The 19,427-nt window shown below is 40.0% G+C and overlaps 1 protein-coding gene across 3 annotated transcripts in view; it reads left to right on the forward strand.

The window, feature by feature from the left end:
- grid2ipa (glutamate receptor, ionotropic, delta 2 (Grid2) interacting protein, a) overlaps positions 1 to 19,427 on the forward strand; it is a 73,763-nt gene that overhangs the window by 45,364 nt on the left and 8,972 nt on the right. For all 3 annotated transcript variants that reach the window (XM_049467812.1, XM_049467811.1, XM_049467813.1), the window contains 9 exons: positions 1,955 to 2,024; positions 2,912 to 3,199; positions 4,746 to 4,897; positions 6,935 to 7,075; positions 7,371 to 7,477; positions 9,908 to 10,076; positions 11,437 to 11,819; positions 12,101 to 13,813; positions 16,604 to 16,691. In XM_049467812.1, the coding sequence (XP_049323769.1) occupies positions 1,955 to 2,024; positions 2,912 to 3,199; positions 4,746 to 4,897; positions 6,935 to 7,075; positions 7,371 to 7,477; positions 9,908 to 10,076; positions 11,437 to 11,819; positions 12,101 to 13,813; positions 16,604 to 16,691 (3,111 nt within the window). The remainder of the gene's footprint in view (positions 1 to 1,954; positions 2,025 to 2,911; positions 3,200 to 4,745; positions 4,898 to 6,934; positions 7,076 to 7,370; positions 7,478 to 9,907; positions 10,077 to 11,436; positions 11,820 to 12,100; positions 13,814 to 16,603; positions 16,692 to 19,427) is intronic.

Raw genomic sequence — 19,427 nt, forward strand, 5'->3', positions numbered from 1 at the left:
ACTTGGTCTTTATAAGCCCGTTAACCGTTCCTAGCGTTCTGGTAAACGTAGTAGGAGCCCTGGAGCACTCACCCACGGCAGGCCTGACTCAGAGCAGCACAGGTGGTGGAATTCAGTCTTCGTCAAATGTTAATCCTTCTCCATTTACACTTCCCACACTTGGCCTTCAAATACCCATCCCTCAGGGGGAGGCATGGAGAGAGAAAACAAGAGAAAGAGAGAGGGGAGTAAGAAGAAAAGGGGAGCAAGAAATGCCAGCAGGATATGTGTAAAGCCTGCATGCAGGGACACCAACACCTGTCTCTGTCTGTCAAACTGACAGAACAGCAGAGTGGATAGAGGCTAATTAACAGGGTCCTACCTTTACCAGTGTAAGGTGTCGATGTCTAGGGTCAGTGCTTGAAGAGGTTGATGTGATTTTCCAGCCCTTTTTCTGTGGTATTTTTTCTTTACCACAGCCACAGGTCACATTATTGTTTAGGAATTATATTTTAAATCATTACATTACATTACATTTGGCAGACGCTTTTGTCCAAAGTACAAAAGTAATAGAAGTTAAAGGTAAAAACATCTTTACCTTTACACACGTTCGTGTGTAACCCTGCGTTCACACTGGAAAGCGACAAAGCGACAGGCGACCATTCATTTCCTATGGCAGGGCGCGATTTGTCGCTGCGACACGCGAGAGGCGACAAGCGACAAAGCGACAGAGCGACAAGCGACACGGAGATGAATTTTTCTCAACTTTATGCAAATGAGTTATGACGCGGTGAAGCGACATTCTAACCCGATTGGCTCCTAGCTTTTCTTTGGACCAATCACAAACAAGGCGGTTCGACGTCCTCAAGCTCCTGCTCTCTGAATTTCTAGTTTCTTTCCCGGTTCTTTCTGTTGAACGGGGTGGACCCGCATCAATCTGTGGGAACGGCTGCGTTTCCAGCGCAGTTAAATCACAGAAACGCACAAGAGTCCAGCAAGTTTGGGAGTTATAGCTGGAAAATAAAGTGGCCAAGTGATTCCTTTTTTGTGCTTTTTTTCTTGTCGGAGGCTGGACCATGATAAACGCGGGCGTTGAGCTTGACACGCCCACAAGCGACAAACGCTGGGTGACACAAGCGACTCGTCGCGTTCCAGTGTGAACGCAGGGTTAGAGGTGTTAAGAGAGTAAGTGCTCTTTGAAGAGCTCTGTCTTCAGGAGTTTATTAAAGATAGCGAGAGATGCTCCTCATCTGGTAGTAGAAGGTAGTTTGTTCCACCATTGGGGAACTCTGTATGAGAACAGTCTGGATTGCTTTGTGTGAATGTTTGGCAAAGCGAGGCGATCTTTATTGAAGGAGCGCAGCGGCATCTTATAACATCTTATAAATCTTATAAATAACTATACTAATAAACAATTTATAACATTTGGCTAATAATGCAAGAAAAAAACATGCCTGCACAGAGCTCCATATTTTATGCTGACCCTCCTCCACTCACAGTTGCAAGCTGCAAGCTGATTGGCTCTTTTTGGAACTTTATGTGTAAACAGATGCCATGTTGAGCGTAATGAAAACTGCCATTTAGATTTCAACCAATGGCTGGTCTGCTTATTAATAATATCTTTAAATAAGTAAAGCTAGGCCAGCTTTGCCAGCAAAGTAGAAAAGTATAATTCAGTACAGATGAGTAAACTAGGGCTTTGGATAAACTAGACATAAGACATGATATACAACCCCTAAAAAAAACTCTGGAATATAATCAAGAGGAAGATGGATGATCACAAGCCATCAAACCAAACTGAACTGCTTGAATTTTTGCACCAGGAGTGGCGGCATGAAGTTATCCAAAAGCAGCGTGTAAGACTGGTGGAGGAGAACGTGCCAAGATACATGAAAACTTAGCTAAAATATGGAATATATCCTGATCCTGCCCTGGGGTCACTTCTAATGCCAAATGTATGTTTGTCTTTGTTCAGGTAGCCCAGCAGAGGAAGCAGGTCTCAAACCTGGAGATCGCATCCTGTTCCTCAATGGACTGGACATGAGGTGAGTTGAAAGTTTGAATTGAATTTTAAGGTATTATGCATTAATAAAAAGAAATATTAAATATTAATATTAAATCAAAAGAAATAAAAAAAGTGCTGGCTGCTATTTACATTGCATTTCATTTTATTTCAGGACAAATGGGCAAGCAATGTAAATGAGTGATTCTGTGAAAAGGTTATCATGCTGTTTTTTTTTTAGAATTGCCATCAAAAGCAAACCCTTTTTAAAACCATCCACATCCTTTAAACATAATCTCAGGAAATCATAAGGAAAATAAAATATGTTTTTTTCTTTGTGACAAGGATTGTTATATTAAGATTGACCAACCCTGTGTAGCCAAGAAAAGCTACATGTAAACAGTGTAAAAGTTATTTTAGCGCTTAATTTACTGGGTCTATACTCTGAACTGCTAAATCTCATAGAAAATTAACTGTTGTGTCCCATGACTTTTGCCACGTTCCATGGCGGCCAATGTAAGCTGCACTGATTTGTGGGATATGGCTGTGTGGCCCCATGCATTGAACTGGATGTGATTTCTCTTGGAGTAAATTGTTTTTGGTTTTTAGCATGGACAGTTCTAGCCAGATGCTGCAGGTCATAATCATCACCATCCACTGCACTGTGCTGTCCACTGTGGGTGGTAATGCCTTCTAGGAATCTTAAGTATTTGCACAACTAATGAAATGAAATGTCTCTATATTGAATTTTGGCATTGTTTATTAACATAATTGGCATGACCCCCCCCATCCCTAACTAACTATATTAGTGTGGTCTTGTGTGCTAGGACTACAGTCCCTAGTTCATTGGAAATCAATTAAATTAATTAATTGTCCTTATTCTTTCCAATAACCAACTTGTCTCCACCTGGTTCTATTGCATCTCCTCAGGAGCTGCTCCCATGAGAAGGTGGTGTCTATGCTGCAGGGCAGCGGGGCCATGCCTTCGCTGGTGGTGGAGGACGGGCCGCCGGTCTTCACGCTGGCTGAGCCGGAGCCTCTGGAGTCGTCTCCTCGCTCCCGCTCCCCCGTGCTCAGCTCCCTGCAGTGGGTGGCTGAAATCCTTCCACCCAGCATCCGAGTGCAGGGCCGCACCTTCAGCCAGCAGCTGGAACACCTGCTCACCCTGCAGGAGAGATACACCATCTGCAAAGCTCTGGAGGCCTTCTTTCAGCACAGGTGAGACGAGCAGATCTGACTAGAACAGTCTGACTGAACGGAGAGAGCCAGAAGGTAACATAGACACGAGAGAATCCTGAAACTCTGGCTTCCATGTGCTCCACCATTCATAAACCAGAGATTAAGAGCAAGCGTTGGAATTACAGCATCTGAATCTCAGATTACCACTTAAATTACCCTGGTGAAAAAAATAGATATAGGTAATTGTACTTAAATTATATTGAGAAATGTCTAGGTATGCTGTAAATATAAATAAATATAGCATAACAGTTTTATGTACTTAAAATATATTTAAAGTACATTAATATTATGCATTCATTAAATGTTTACAAGTAAACGTTGATCATACTTTTTTAAAAAGTACAATAAAGTGTATTTTAAATAAATACATGAAGTACTATGAAGTACACTTTTTGTTTAATGTAATTCAATATACTTCTAAAATACTTATTTCCAAATATACTTTTGTATTTTTATTGCAAAGTGCACATTTATGTTTTGCACAATAGTTTACTTAAAGTACAATGTATCATGTAACTTTTTCAGTTAATTTAATTACTACTACTAATAAAAATATATAAAATAAATTTGCTAAAATTGTAGTACAGTGTATTGAAATATGTGCTACTTACAAAAGACAGCAATAAGAAGCATGTTTGTACTCTAATGTAAATGTGTGTGTGTATATATATATATATATATATATATATATATATATATATATATATAGTACATATTTAACATCATTTTTAGTACATTTCTAATACACCTAGTGTATAATAGTTGTAATACTCATTAAATGTATTATAATTTAGCTGTAAGCTTATTTAAAATATGGAGTTACATACATGAAGTAGTATGTTCAAATGTTACCTAAGTATATTTTAAAAAATTAAATTTTATTACAGTAAAGTACACTTAGCACAATTTAAAGCAGCACTAGGTAGGATTTCCTTGATTTTTGATATTTTTCAAGAGTAAAATTACAGCTTGAAACTCACTGCAGCGCTGCATTGAGGTGTAATAGGAGGAATAGCGGTGCTCTTGTGTCTGTGTCGGGCTCCTCTGAGCTCAAACCAGACTCTGTAAGTTTTCAGAGGCGGCCGCGACCGAGGCTCGTGAGAACTGCGACCTGCTTTCCGACCTTTAGTTCTAAGAGTTCTACAAGGACTACTGGTTCATTCTTTACAATCTAACATACAGACACTCTGGCAGAAGCTGGAAAGAGACCGAGTATGTCTGTGAAAACCAGAAAGCGAGAAAGAGAAACTAATCCGCCTGAAACATTTATTACACTCTACAACTGTAGGGGGAGCCCACGAGCACAAAATCTCAGTCCTACGTAGTGGATCTTTAAGTAAGACTTTTGTATTAATTTTATAGAATTAAAGTATAATAAGTACAAAGATCAGATTAGATTTAATCTGATATGTATGCATATTCCTGTTTTTGTAAAGATCTTTTAAGGTTTTCTACAGGTATCTTAAGAATAATAAGACTGAAGTGATGTGGAGAAGGTGAGCCTCTTGGGTTTTGCGGTTTGCAGGAATGTGGACACTCTGATCGTGGACGTGTTCCCAGTGCTGGATACTCCAGCTAAGCAGGTGATCTGGCAGTTTATTTACCAGCTGTTGACCTATGAGGAGCAGGAGCACTGCCAGAGCAAGATCTCACGCTTCCTTGGCTATAAAGTCACACGTGAGTCACACCCTGCCTTCTAGCATTATTCACTCAAGCATAATCAGGGGTGTAAATCTTTACAAGACTTTACAACAGCGGGATTTAATTGCAGTTCTTTAGAACTAGCCATTAAGTTGAGTTGTGTTACTAAGTTATTCAGAATTTAAATGTATCTGTATTATTAGGTATTGTTAATATTTTTTTTTTATATACACCGCCTGGCCAAACACAAAAATCTCCACCTGGATCTTAACCTCATTGAGAATCTTTGGGATGTGCTGGATGGAGAAGAGCTGCTTTGTGCAGTGGTCAGACTCTACCATCATCAATGCTGCTGCAAGATCTTGGTGAAAAATTAATTAATGCAACACTGGATTGAAATAAATCTTGTGACATTGCAGAAGCTTATCAATATCATGCCACAGTGAATGTGTGCTGCATTCAAAGCTGAAGGCGATCCAACTAAATATTAGAGTGTGTGACACTTTTTTTGGCCAGGCAGTGTAAGTGTTACATACAATATATGGATGCACTCATCATCAAAGAAATAGTTGCAAAATAGTTGCAACCCAGAAGGAAGTGTTAGATAAAGGAAAGATAAAGCTTAAAAAATATAATTTAGACTCATATGGTAAGCTCTTCGTCATGTTTATTGAGCCACATGTACAGATACAGAAGTTGTGTGTAATGCATTTGTGTAACACAACATGCGGAAGTCTCAGCATGTAGAGAGCTGTAGAGGTTCCTAATGATGTCCTGCGATAATGCATCCCATGCAGCTTCAATATTCTCAAGCAGGTCCTGCAGATTTTGCAGTAGGGCTGGTTAGAAGTGTTGACAGAGCATCCAATAGCATCCCACACTTTTCCACACATTTCAGAGATGGGTGTGGCAATGCAGCTGGACATAGTATAGCAGTAGTGTCTTCAAGGCAAGCTTTTGAGACTGTAGCAGTATGTGGACAAGCATTATCCTGTTGAAACTGCTCACTGGAGTGGGTGTTCAGAAAAGGTATGGCCACTGATTGCAGGACCTCGGTAAGTCAGGACCTTAGTGAAGGTCAATTAGTGATCTTGCATCATGTAAAATTGCAACCAACCCCAAGATACTAGGACTTCTTGACGTGTCAAGTGTCACAACAACCACAGACCTGGACCATTCAATTTCCATACCTGTTGGTTGAGTCCTTTTGGGTACAACTACATTTTGATAATGATGAGTATATTTTTTTAAACACTGAAACCAGTTAAATAAATTTCCTATCCTGTGTTAAATCAAAAAAATCATTTTTTTTTGCCTATTGTGGGCTTTTCTCATGCTGAGTGTGTTTATATGTGTTATAAACCAGTACCAGTGGCAGAACCAGAGTTACCATGGGTAAATATAAATAAAAAAAGCCTATTTTAAAAACATTGTCGGGCTGTTTAAATGAGCGAAATCTGTTCAGACTGATGTTGATTAATAACGCAACACTGAAGAAGCATAGACCTATTATTTGAGAAAATTCTTATTAATAACAGAATATTTAACATATAGCCTACATCCAAACACAAAAAACTGCAATAAGTCTATGCACTGCACAATCTTTAAACAAAAATAGAGCAAGAACAATAACATAATTTACAATTTTATTACTTTCGTCTACTCTAATTTATTTAACAGTCTTTAAGAATATAACAATATATATATATATATATATATATATTACTTTTTCAATTCAGTTCAATTTAATTTCTATAGTGCTTTTTACAACATAAGTTGCTATATATATATATATATATATATATATATATATATATATATATATATATATATATATATTATTTTAAAGCACATAGCCTAAGTGCAAAAACATAAAAACAGCAATAAGACTATGCAGTGCACACTCATTTAAGGTGCCACAATTTATTTTTTGACGATGAGTGTATTATTTTTAAATTTAGAAATCAATTAAGTAAAGTCCCTATCCTGTGTCAAATCATAAAATCCAGTATTTGCCTATTATGGGCTTTTCTCATACTGAATGTGTTTGTATGTGTGGTTGTTATAAACCAGTACCAGTGGCAGAACCAGAGCAGCAAGCTCCAGAGCCCCACCGGCGCAGTAGCTCTATGAAGGTGACTGGCACTACCTATCGGAGCAGTGTGAGAGGACGCAGCTCTGATGACCTGGTTATTGGCACTCACCTAGGAATGGGTACCACACTAAACCTAACATGCATTTATACTTTATATTGTACTTTATAATGTAGTGATATACAGTACTGTGCAAAAGATTTAGGCACCAAAGCAAATTGCACTAATCCATTTATCTCAGCAATATGAGTATATCTGTTTTTACCTGAAAAAAACTTTTTCTTTACTGAAATTCAAACAGATGCCTAAAACTTTTGCACAGTACTGTAAGTCTATTTAAGGTTTAATGTTAATTGGAACTGTTTAAAGTGTGAATGACTGAATGTGAATGAATGTTATTATATTGTCTGTTTGAGGGATCCGGACTGAACCTGTTGAGGTAGCCCCTATGAGACTTGCCCCTGGAGAAAGACAGTCTGGAGATGGGACCTCTCTCCCAGAGACACCAAACAACCTCACTAATGTGAGTGTAATGCATATACACTGTTTTAAAGGCAGTGAAATTGAGTATTTTTGAGTATTTATTTTAGCTTGACTTTTGGAAAGTTACTCAATAAATTTCAATTCCAATATGCAATAGAAAGGTACAGGGGTTGGACAATGAAATTGAAACACCTGGTTTTAGACCACAATAATTTATTGTTCCGACGGACAGTTCTGGTGGAAACAGGAAAGCTGAGGTGCACATTGAATTCTGCCGTGATTTGGGCAATCCGGGTTAGCACCCGAACATCCCTTTCAGACAGCTTCCCCTTGCGTCCACAGTTAATCCTATTGGATGTGGTTTGTCCTTCTTGGTGGTATGCTGACATTACCCTGGATACCGTGGCTCTTGATACATTACAAAGACTTGCTGTCTTGGTCACAGATACGCCAGCAAGACTTGCACCAACAATTATGGGTCCTCTTTTGAACCCATAATGTTGTGTGCTTTGCAATATTTTAAGCTAAACTTAAGTGCTCTTACCCTGCTAATTGAACCTCTGCTCACACTCTGCTTTTACTGGTGCAATGTGCAATTAATGAAGATTGGCCACCAGGCTGCTCCAATTTAGCCATGAAACCTCCCACACTAAAATGACAGGTGTTTCAGTTTCATTGTCCAACCCCTGTAGCTGAAAGGTACTTTTTCAATTCAGTTCAGTTCAATTTAATTTCTATAGTGCTTTTTACAACATAAGTTGCTACAAAGCAGCTTTACAGAGTAAAACAGGTCCACACCTCTTATTAGCAGCACCACAGAGATATCAATTATTTTGGTGACACAGTGGCAAAGAAAAACACCCTTACATTAAGAGAAAGAAACCTTAGGAGGAACCAAGACTCGGTCAGAAGAACCCACCCCACTCGGGTCGACCTGCTCAGTACAAACAAATAACAAACAAATAACAGAACAAAACAACAGAACAGAAAGATAATTTGGAGCTAAAGCTAGAGCTAATGTAACAGGTGCTAATTTATGACACAGCGGGCAGTGGAGAGCCAGGCTGGGCAACATCAGGAACAGGGCATCTCGATACATGTAGAAGAGATAGACAGATAAAGAACACAGAAAGGTAAAGAGATGGAATTAGTTTTGACTCGACTTATGTAGAACAGAGAATATAAAATATTATCGGAGTGTGGCAGATCTGAATAAAACAGCCTAACTAAAGGGAAAGAGCCAGAAGGTAACATAGACACGGAGGCACCCTGAAATGCTATCTGATAGATAACTCTTGATTAGGCTTAAGTAGGTGACCCATTTGATACTTGTCTCATCTCAGATACTGATCCAGTGTTCAGTTTAATGTATTTATTTAAATTGTTCTTTAAAGCTGTCATGTAAAAACCTTCTATTTTTGGAAGTGTTGCCCTTTTCCACCAAGTTTTCTCCCCCTTACCTACTGTAACATTGAGGAGGCAGGATGCAAATGCAAGTCTTTTTTATTTTTTAACATTTCAACAACAAACAAAAACTGAGACAAAGAAATAAACACTAAGGCAATAAACAAAGACTATAAAACAAATGACTTGATAAACAAAGAAGTGAAATGAACAAACAAAGAATCAAACAGTATAAAGAAAACAAACCAGAACTCTGTAGACAAAAACACAGATTAACATCCAGACAGGGTTGAACAGAACAGCATCAAACAAAAAGCACGACCGAGAACAAAGGAGCACATGGGGTATTTATACACAGGCACACACAAGAGACACCTGTGGAAGTAACGAGGGGGCGGGGTTACAAATGAGACAGGAGAGATTACAGATGACAGGAGCAGGAAGGACCCAAAATAGGAAAGACACTAGACAGACACAGGCTAAGGTGTGACACCTACTCACTATCACTTGCAATATTCCCAGCATTAGGACAGTCAGGACAAGTACATGACTCCTCCGATACATTTTAAAGTCAGCCACTTCCTTTTTTTTTTTAACTGCCCCCAATGTAGCATCACTAGGCAGCCAATGCACTTAGAAGAAAGTACCGCATCCCCAGCTCTGATACATCAGCCAACAGATGCCTGCGCCAGCCAGCATCATAAGGGGAGTGATGAAGGGTGACACCTCTATCTACCCACTTAGAAAGAGCATGGCTGCCAATTTGCTCTCTCGGGCTCTGGCTGCTGAAAGCGAAGCAGCATGACCTGGGATTTCATCTTGGCAGCAACTTAGACTGCTGAGCACTTTAATTTTTTTTTTTTTTTATGTGTTGACTAATGGAAATTTACCAATGGAAATCCTTTAAAATGACAAGGGTTTTTAATATCGTGCAAAGTTGTCGTTTTTATGAAACAAGGTTCTGATGTGACAGCAACAAAATAAAGGGTTTTTAGGGTTTTTTAAGGGTTTTTAAACATCCACCTGTCAGACTGCCTAATATCCACCCTCGTTCCTTTCTCTGCAGCTCTCCGCTGTGTATGCTGAGCTGGAGAATGTGTACGCAGGAAAGAGATCCAAATCCTTAAAGAGCCGCCCTCCTCCTGCCCCCGAAACGCTGTTGGACGCCTACCCCCACTCGTCCAGTCAGTCCGTCAGAGCTCACTCCTCCTCTCCGTCTGTGCGGGCCACTTCAGGTACTCTCTAGAACTGCCAAAGAAAATCACAGACCTGCCATCCATAATACCAGATGTATTATTATATAATAGGCTTGTTCATCGGAGGTCTAATTAACGTTTTTGGGCGTCTGAAATTTGCATTTTCTGTTTTACACTGCAGATATGAGTATTCTTATCTATACATCATATGCACCCTGGACCTGGATAGCTGCTGAACTTGGGATGCAGTTATGTTAAAATTCTTCCCCTATCACCCTAGACAAATTGACTCATTGGCTAATTTTGTGTAGTGTACCTCCTGGTGAGAGATTGTTAACTTTAGATTAGATATGCCTCTATGGTGCACTCAAACACGTTTTGCCCAGTTGATAGACTTTGAGAGGGGGCAGATTGCATACGACAGTCATTCACCTCTAGTAGTGTTACTGTTTCAGTCTGTAGCAGACTAAGTATCTCTTTTATGACATCACTGCAAACGAATAGTATTGTACACTATATCTAAGTATATTTAAGATTTCTAAACCTACAAGCTTAACATGGTTTGAGGAATCAATTAAAAAAATAAAAATTAATAACTGCCCTTTTTAAAAACATTTTCGGGCTGTTTGAATGAGCGACATCTGTTTAGAATGATGATAATTAACATTGCAACACTAAAGAAGCATAGACCTATTATGTAAGAAAAATATTTATTAATAACAGAATATTTAACAAATAGCCTACATCCAAAAACATAAAAAATATATAATAATTTAAAATTACTTTCATTCACTCTAATATAATTAACAATGTTTAAGAGCATAAAAAAGAAACATTTTTTATTTATTTTAAGCATATAACCTGTGCGAAAACACACAAAAGACCAAAAACAAACCAAAAAAGACCAACAACTTACAAGATAACTTGTAAGATAACAATTTAACAAGATAACTTTTTTAACAAAACGAAGTCTGATCATATGTCCAACATTAATATTGAAGCATGAATCATGAAGCTATATAGCCTACTTACATGGTTTGTCGTGCAAGACCATGCACCAGTAGGTGGATGCAAACCAGAAGATTGCATCCACCTACTGCTTGCTGGGATTCATTTTTTTAAGTTAAAAGTTTCATTAAAAAACAGACACCTACATCAGGGTCCATTTTCTTGAGCCTGACCCGGCCCGAGTTCAGGTGGGTAATCGTGTAGGGCTTGGAGTGAGAATCTAAACTCTATTATTTGTGATGCTACTATGTTGTACTTACCTTTTAGTGCAAAACTACATAGGCAGTCTTTGGACCCTGAACATGGCTACATTTGGATTTTGTCCAATTCCTTCTTTTATGTTTTCTTTGTGAATGCTTTTGCACTGGTTCTGTTCTCCCTCACCTCACAGGCAGTCGTAAGATTACTACGTCAGTCCAGCCTCCACCTCCTCCGCCTCCCCCTCCACCACCTCCACAGCCTGTAGCCTGGGCCGAGCCTTTGCCCAGTCCACAGTGTCCCTGCTATCCTCCAGAGCTTCCATCTCAGGGGAGTGCAGAGTCCAACCCTTACATGAGCTTGGACAGCCCTCCATTGTCCCCTCCATCTCCTCCAGACTACCCACCAAGCCCTCCAGACTTCCCACCAAGCCCACCGATACGCAAGAAGCGCTATACCTTCTCCCGTCCCCCCCGCAGTGCCGACACAGATCTTTTCATGGAGGCTCTCACCGAGCAACTGGGCCAGCAGCTGTCTGTGGATGACTTTCTGTCTCCAGAGAATGACTACGAGGAGGTATGTGCCTACTAATCTAAGATTACTCTAGGTTGCATCTTATCTTGGTTATTAATTGGTGTAACATTGGGGGAAATGCTTCTCCAACAACTTACAGATCATAGATGTTTTTAAAACTGTCCAACTGTTCAAGTTCATCTCAGTTTGGAATGGTTAAACTTATACCTACAGAGTTAAATTGGGTTCAGTTTAACTTTTAATTTAACACTGTGAAAGGTGCATGAACTTAATGTAGTTGTATGTATGTATTTTTATGCCCATGTGCTTGAAAACAACACCAGGATGTGGTCCAGATGACCTTCCAGGATGACGAAGAAGAGGAAGTGGAGGAAGAGGAGGAGGAGGAAGATGAAGGCCCGTATATCCCTCCAGATTTGAGCAGTCCCAGTGAGTTGCACAGCAGCAGTGAGGATGCTAGCTCTCTTACCTATTCGTCCAGCTCTGAGCACATCCCTCCACCTCCTCTTACACCTCCGCCCCCACCCCCGGTCCAGTTCAACGATCCCCCACCTCCTGTTGCCTACACCCCCGATCACGCTCCCCGGCAGCTCACGTTTCGCCGTCACCCTGGACCTCCACCTCCACCTCCTCCCAGGGCTAATCCTCCAACTAAGCGACAGTCCCTTCACAAGGTATTGCCTACACGGGAAGAAGTCATGGCCCACCAGGTTCTCCAGGAGCACCAGTCTCTACCAGCTCAACCTACAGCCCCAAGCAGCCACATGCAGCACCCTCCGCAGCAGATGCACCAGTCCCTGCCTCCACTTCCATCTCCAGACCTTTCTCCATCGTCATGCCATGGCCATTCCATTTACCAAATGCATCAGCAGGCTCATCAGATGCACCAGGTTCATCAAAATCAGCAAGCTCAGCAGGCTTACCAGATTCATCCAAGCCATCAGAGCCATCAGGCTCAACAGGGTCACCAAGCACAGCACAGCCATCACATTCATCAGGCACATCAAGCTCAGCAGAGCCATCAAATGCATCAAAGCCATCAGACTCAGCATCCTCATCAAACCCAACTCTCCAGTTCCATGGACAGACTTGACCGGATTGAGAGAATGGAACGAGAGCGGTCCGAAAGGCAAATCTATGAAATGCACCAACAACAACCCATGCATCCAGGTCATCAGGGTCACCATGCCCATCACCAAGGCCACCAAGCCCACCTCTCCAGCTCCATGGACAGGCTGGACAGACTGGATAGGATGGAACGCTTGGAACATATGGAACGGATAGAAATGCTGGAGAGAGCAGACAGACAAATGCATCAGATTGACCTGTCTCAGCCCGCCTCTCTAACTGGTCACCAAGCCCAACAGCTCCACCAGATGCATCAGTCTGCCCACCAAAGTCAAAAAAGTCACCAGAGCCACCACATCCACCAGAGCCACCAAGTCTACCCACCCACCCAACCTCCTCCTCCACCTGCTCACCAGCAGCAGCATCACATTCACCAGATCCACCACATCCATCAGACCCAACCTGTGCAGTCCGCCCCCCAGTACCACATCATCCACCAACAACCGGCCCAACCTCACCAACCCCACCAGATCCTCTCCACCTTCCAGCCTCAACCTCCACCCCAACCTCCACCCCAGCAACACGCACAGCAACAGCACAAACAGCAGCAACAACAGCAACTGCATCAGCAGCAACAGCAACTCCAGTCTCACCAGGTCCATCCTTCCAGCCAAGCCAGACAGAGCCCCCAACCCATGCACCACCAACACCACCAGCATCACCACCACGATGCTCAACACTCTCATCAACCACAGCTGCAACCTCCACCCCACCCCCAGACCCAGCCTCCTTCCCACCACATTGATGAATCTCCAGTGGATCCTCCTCCACCTCCACCTTTACCTCCTCCCTGCATGCCTCCTCCCTTGCCCAGGGCTTCACCACAGAAGTCAGACTCCAGTCACATGAGTGTGAAGAGACTGCGGTGGGAGCAGGTGGAGAACTCTGAAGGAACCATCTGGGGGCAGGTGAGCATAAAGCCAACAGCTCAAACAATGGACACTTTGAGAATAACAGGTGAACAACAGCATCTTAATTAAATTAAGTTACCTTAATTTGTGATAAATTAAAACATCTGGCTAATACAGGCATTATATTAACATTATTTCAGATATATTTGTCTATATTTTAGAAATATATATTTTTTACTACACAATAGAGTACAAAAAACATGGAATTATTTAGTAAACAAAAGTGTTGAAAAAACAGAATATGTTTTATATTTTAGACTTTTCAAAGTTTTCAGCTTTATAAAGTAGTCCTTTGGAATGGTTTTCAATTAAAAACTGGGCTTAAACTTGTTAAGAGTTGGTATACAGGAATAGCCCTAATTGAGTAATGTTCTAATCCAGATTATGGCAAGAACTACTTAACTACTGAAGTAAATAAAAAATATACTTTAAGAAATGAAGATCAGTTAATCAGGAAATTTGAAAGTATTTTCAAATGCAGTCACAAAAAACACCACAAATGTTATGATTAAACTGGCACTCATCAGGACCACCCCAGGAATGGAAGAGCAAGAGTTTCCTCTGTTGTACAGAGTTACCAGCCTCAGAAACCGCGAGTTAACAGCTCCCCAGATAAGAGCACCTAAATGCATCACAGAGTATTTTGGTTTCTTTAACACTTTAAAGTTACTACAAGATTCTTTATGTGTTCCTTCATAGTCTGGATGACTTCAGTATTAATATACTAAGTAGGAGTGTGGTACTGTACATTTCTCATAGAGTCCAGGGACTGGTTTATGAAGCACTGCAATTTAAAAAAAATACAGAAACATGGAAATAGTTTACTGATTAACTCATTAACTCTAAACATTAAAATATTGCCTCTCCTGTGAAAGATGCTGATAAAAAAAAGAAACGGGGCACTAGAACAGCTGTGCTCTTCATTTTTGACAGGATTCTTTCAAATGTGAGTCTCCAGCATCCAGCTGTTAATGCTAATTTGACATGTTTCTAATTTAACCAATTCCAAATTGTCATTAACAAGAGGAATATTTCTTGATCCTCCCTTTAGCGACCCACCTTAATCCACGGTCTCAAGTATGCCTTGATTTGACATTCCTTATGCAGCTCATCAGGGTTGCAGTAATCAGTTGATGAGCAGGATCAGGAATACTTGGAATCATGCAGTTCTGTGGATTGACAGGAGCAGAATTAATGAAGTAATATGTTTTATATTTTCTGTGATAGAAAAGGTTTTGATTAGAATAAAATCCCCAGAATGTGTTTTCAGATATTAAGGAAACGTTATAAGTTTAATCACTGGCATCTCTTGACAGCAGATCTTCAGTCAGTATGTTTTTTTAACCTCTGATCCTAATGCCCTGCTCATTCCCTAGTCCCATTTCCACACCCCTGGTTGCCAGGTATGGAACACAATAAAAAAAATGCTAAAAAAAAAAAAAAGCCCAAATTTTTCATCCAGACGGATCTGTACAAATCGAATTGTAATCGCAATTTCAGACCAACTTTCTGTCCAGAATGTCAAAAATGAATCTATATACAATTTAGGTATTCTAAGAAACAGTTTTGGGCTGGCAGTCTAGATCATAGTCTAGAACAGGAGTTGGCAATTAAGTTTGGCCACGGGCGAGATATTTTCCTAGCCCGTGTAGGCCACAAAAAAAAACTGTTTTAGAAAATGAAGTGTGCAATTGGGTTCAACAACCCTCTGGGCTGGAGTGCTACTGTGTGTAGCACTCCAGCCCAGAGGGTTGTTGAACCCAATTGCAGAAGAGTTGAACTCAAAGCAGGTAAACCCAAGAAGAAAGGAAAAAAAGTGTGTCATCAGGGTCGCGGTCCAATACACTACTGCTGCCCCGGCTAGTGAATTGGGACACGGCCAGGAAAAAAACACCCTTTTAAGGAGATAGGGAGCCCAAGAACAAGCGGAAAAATAAAAACGGGTGGAAACTAAAGTCACGCCGAGCGCGACAGAGAAACAGGGGAGGAATGTAAACAAAAGCTCACCAGAGAAGCATTAAATTTTTTTAATTATAGTTCATTATAGTTCAAAAAACCTCACAGGCCAGATGTTTCATGCTTGCTGGCCATATCTAGTCTATAGATCAACAAAAAAGTGTACCCTGTACCTTTTTTTTTTTTTTTGTAGAATCTCACCCTTATTAGTCTGGATGCATATCATCGCCGTCCAATGAAAAACAAGTATCTCCAAAACAGCAACTTTACAGGAGAGAAAAAAAAAACTTTTAATGGAAGTAAATATAAAAAGAGTTTATTTCAGGTCATTTTGAAGTATTTTTATTCATTCATTCTTCAAAAAATGAAGAGACAGCTTGTGTGTTTAAATTATGTTCTAAACTAAAAATAGACAAACATAGAGATACTTCTTTTTCATTGGACAGCAACGATATGTATATAACTCTCCGAGTTTAATGTTGCATACTGACAGTTTTCAAAGCAGTAGTCCGGGCTACATCATCTCCTAGTGTTGTTTATAAGTTTTGGCTTCAGTGACGTCAAAGGAGGAGCTACTGAAAGGAAATAATGAGTCTTTAGAGACACCTGCATCAATGCAAAACCTATAATAGTAACAACACAGGCAGAATAACAGCCAGTGCAGAAGCCCTAATGAAGTCCACCAGGACCGAAGGAATTTAGACCCATTAGGACTGTGGGAATTGATGTAAGTCCACCCGGGTTGAGTGAGTGTGTGAGTGTATTTAAGTCCATCATGCTGAGTGTGCTAGCTGGGCTGTGATTTATTGTTGTTTTTTTTCTTTATCACAGCTCGGAGAGGATTCAGATTACGACAAGCTGAGTGACATGGTGAAGTACCTGGACTTGGAGTTGCATTTCGGTACACAAAAGAGTCCCAGTGAGTAAAGAAGGGTGGATGTGGGGATTTTTTTTTTTAATATTATACATTTTTTTGGCATCTTTCAATATATTTATAAGACTTCAGACTGCATAGAAATTATATTTTTCATCTTAATCACATTTTATTTTCACTTTCTCCACATTTCATTTCATGTATGCATCCATCCTGTTATGGCAAGCTGCATGACAGGGAGGACAATTTTAGTGAGACCTAGAGTTGTGAACATTTTAAATTGTTCTGTTTCAAAGATACATTTAAAGCTGATGTCTGTGAATGTTGGAATTTGAGGGATTGAGGTCCCTCTCTGGTGAGAATGGGTAATTGCACTGAGCATGCGGAAGAATAATTTTAAACTGGGCGGGTGTGATGCGGTCTCCTTTCAGACCGGATGAATCCGATTCCAGGTTATGTTCAGTCAGAGAGAGAGTGAGAGAGAGAGAGAGAGAGAGAGAGGGAGAGAGCGTGCTCAGTCAGAAACTGCTAAGGAAAATGTCTTCAGAGGATTTACTACTGAGTTTTGAGTTTTCCCCTTCTGAAGTCTCCATTGCTCCACCAGCCGCTCGCGTTCAGTAAAACTGAGCCGGATCCTCTTTTAGAGGCTGTACGTGTGACGTAAGTACGTAAAGACGTGTGACGTGGCCAAAAGAACTCCTGCAAAAAGCGAATATATTAACAAAAATGAATAAATTAGCCTTATCAGGGATGGTCCTTTCAACACACTGGAACCCTTAAACACAATATTGTATCCCTTATCTACTCAGAAATGCTTCGGCTTTCAGTTTAAAAACAAAATAATATGGACTGCCACTTTAAATAGACCAAAATTACCTTAATATTTCCCCATGACAGGCTGGACAGCTTATACGTCACAGCAGCTAAATATATAGACATATTCAAAATATTCAAAATTAAGTAAAAGTGATTTTTTTATTATTAATTGCTAAAAATTCAGCAGCAAGAGTTTTAGGCCCTTTGTGAAGGTTGTAACATCACTGATGCCAAATATTACTTTCTTAAAGGTGCAGGGTTATTTCATTTTTTAATGAAAGTAGCTAAATTAATTATAATTTTTATTATTTTTTGTTTAAACAGTTAATCACCGACCTTCAGTAAGGTTGCTGACCATAGTTAGGTAATTTATCACCATCACTCCCATAGTAGGGAGAGACATTTTGGACATTGAAATGTACAGTATATATTCACTGATTAGCTACAGAGTAAGACACAGAGTTTGCCACTGTGTGTCAATATGGCAACCCATGTGAGCCTCAAATCTGGGGAGGAGCAGATAGGGCTGAAAACTCAATCCGGTGTTTTGAAATTGGACTCCTGTAGCTATTTATTACAGATTGTTCCTTTAACATTCCTCTATATGCGTAATACTGTGTTTTGTATTGTTGCAACACTGTGATATTACACTGATATTAACCCATATATGCGTATGTGTGTGTGTGTGTGAGAGAGCTGTTTGATCCCCATTCTGTGAACTATGGAAGTGTATGTAAAGTATGTGTTTTCTGTTACATATACACTGTAAGTTTTAGTTATCTGGTTGGGAGTGAAGAAGGAATCTGTGTTATTCTTTAACCCACAAACAATGTTTTACTGGTTCAGAAGCCCCCAGTGTTGCCCTCGTTGTGGGATCCACCCTGGGTACAGAGTGTAGCTTCATGCTGCTTTAAAAAGCCTTTGATTTGTGTGGCTGGAGACCAGTCACAGCTTCGGTGATGCCAGCGGCAACAACATGACATACTTTTGTTTTTCAACAAAGTCATATTTTCATATCGTCTCGTCCTATTCCTCCCAGCGAATTCGTGACCGATCAGTATTTCACAGTATAAATTGGTCCCACTGTAGGTTGTTGGGTGCTATCTGTCTATTTGTGTTTTTAGTTTATACTTCCTGTATTTATGGTGCAGCAGTGAGCTGTAACACGGTACAAGGTTCTCTGTAGCTTATTGCTCTTAGGGTTCATAAAGTTGTACTTTAGAATTATTCTAAAACTGTTTCTAACTGATTAAGATAAAAGTTATTGTAATTATTATTATTATTATTATTAGTAGTAGTAGTAGTAGTAGTAACATTCAGGGTGTTTGTCGTTAATTAAAAAGTCCTAATTTAGCTTAAGTTTTTTTTTTTTTTTTTTTAGCAAAAAGTAAGTTTATTTTCATCCATCCATTCGTTTTCTTTAAACCATCTTAAAGAGTTTGGTGTCAGGAATCATATGCTTCTATGAGCCATTTGGATGGCTTCTGTATTGTAAGGGTCAAAATAGGAAAACCTGCATAGAACCACCCTTGCACCACCCCTCACCCATCAACCCCCACCAAAGCCCCACCAACTAGATCAGTTGAAAAAAATGCCATTGTAATCATTCTGGTTGAGAACCTCATCCAAATCCAGTACACAGCTGGTTTAGCCAGCAGACTTTGTCTGAAGGAGGGATCTATACCTCTTTAGCTCTGTACCTACTGTCTGGGGCAAGTTGGCAAAGTAGTGAGATGTAAGTACTATTAAATAGAGTTTTGTGTTTCTTTCACAAATTAACTTAATTAAGCCCAAATAACTATTGTAACTTGTGTAAAAATTAATATAATATGTCCCCTTTAAAATGTCTTTAATCTGCCTGGCAAAAATGCCATAGACATTAAATACAAATTTCACGCATTGCATTTCACAATTTCCAAATTCCATATTCCATATTCAAGTTAGCTTACTGATTTTGCTACTGAT

This window comes from Astyanax mexicanus, chromosome 19 (assembly GCF_023375975.1).
Source record: "Astyanax mexicanus isolate ESR-SI-001 chromosome 19, AstMex3_surface, whole genome shotgun sequence".
Lineage (NCBI taxonomy): Eukaryota > Metazoa > Chordata > Actinopteri > Characiformes > Acestrorhamphidae > Astyanax > Astyanax mexicanus.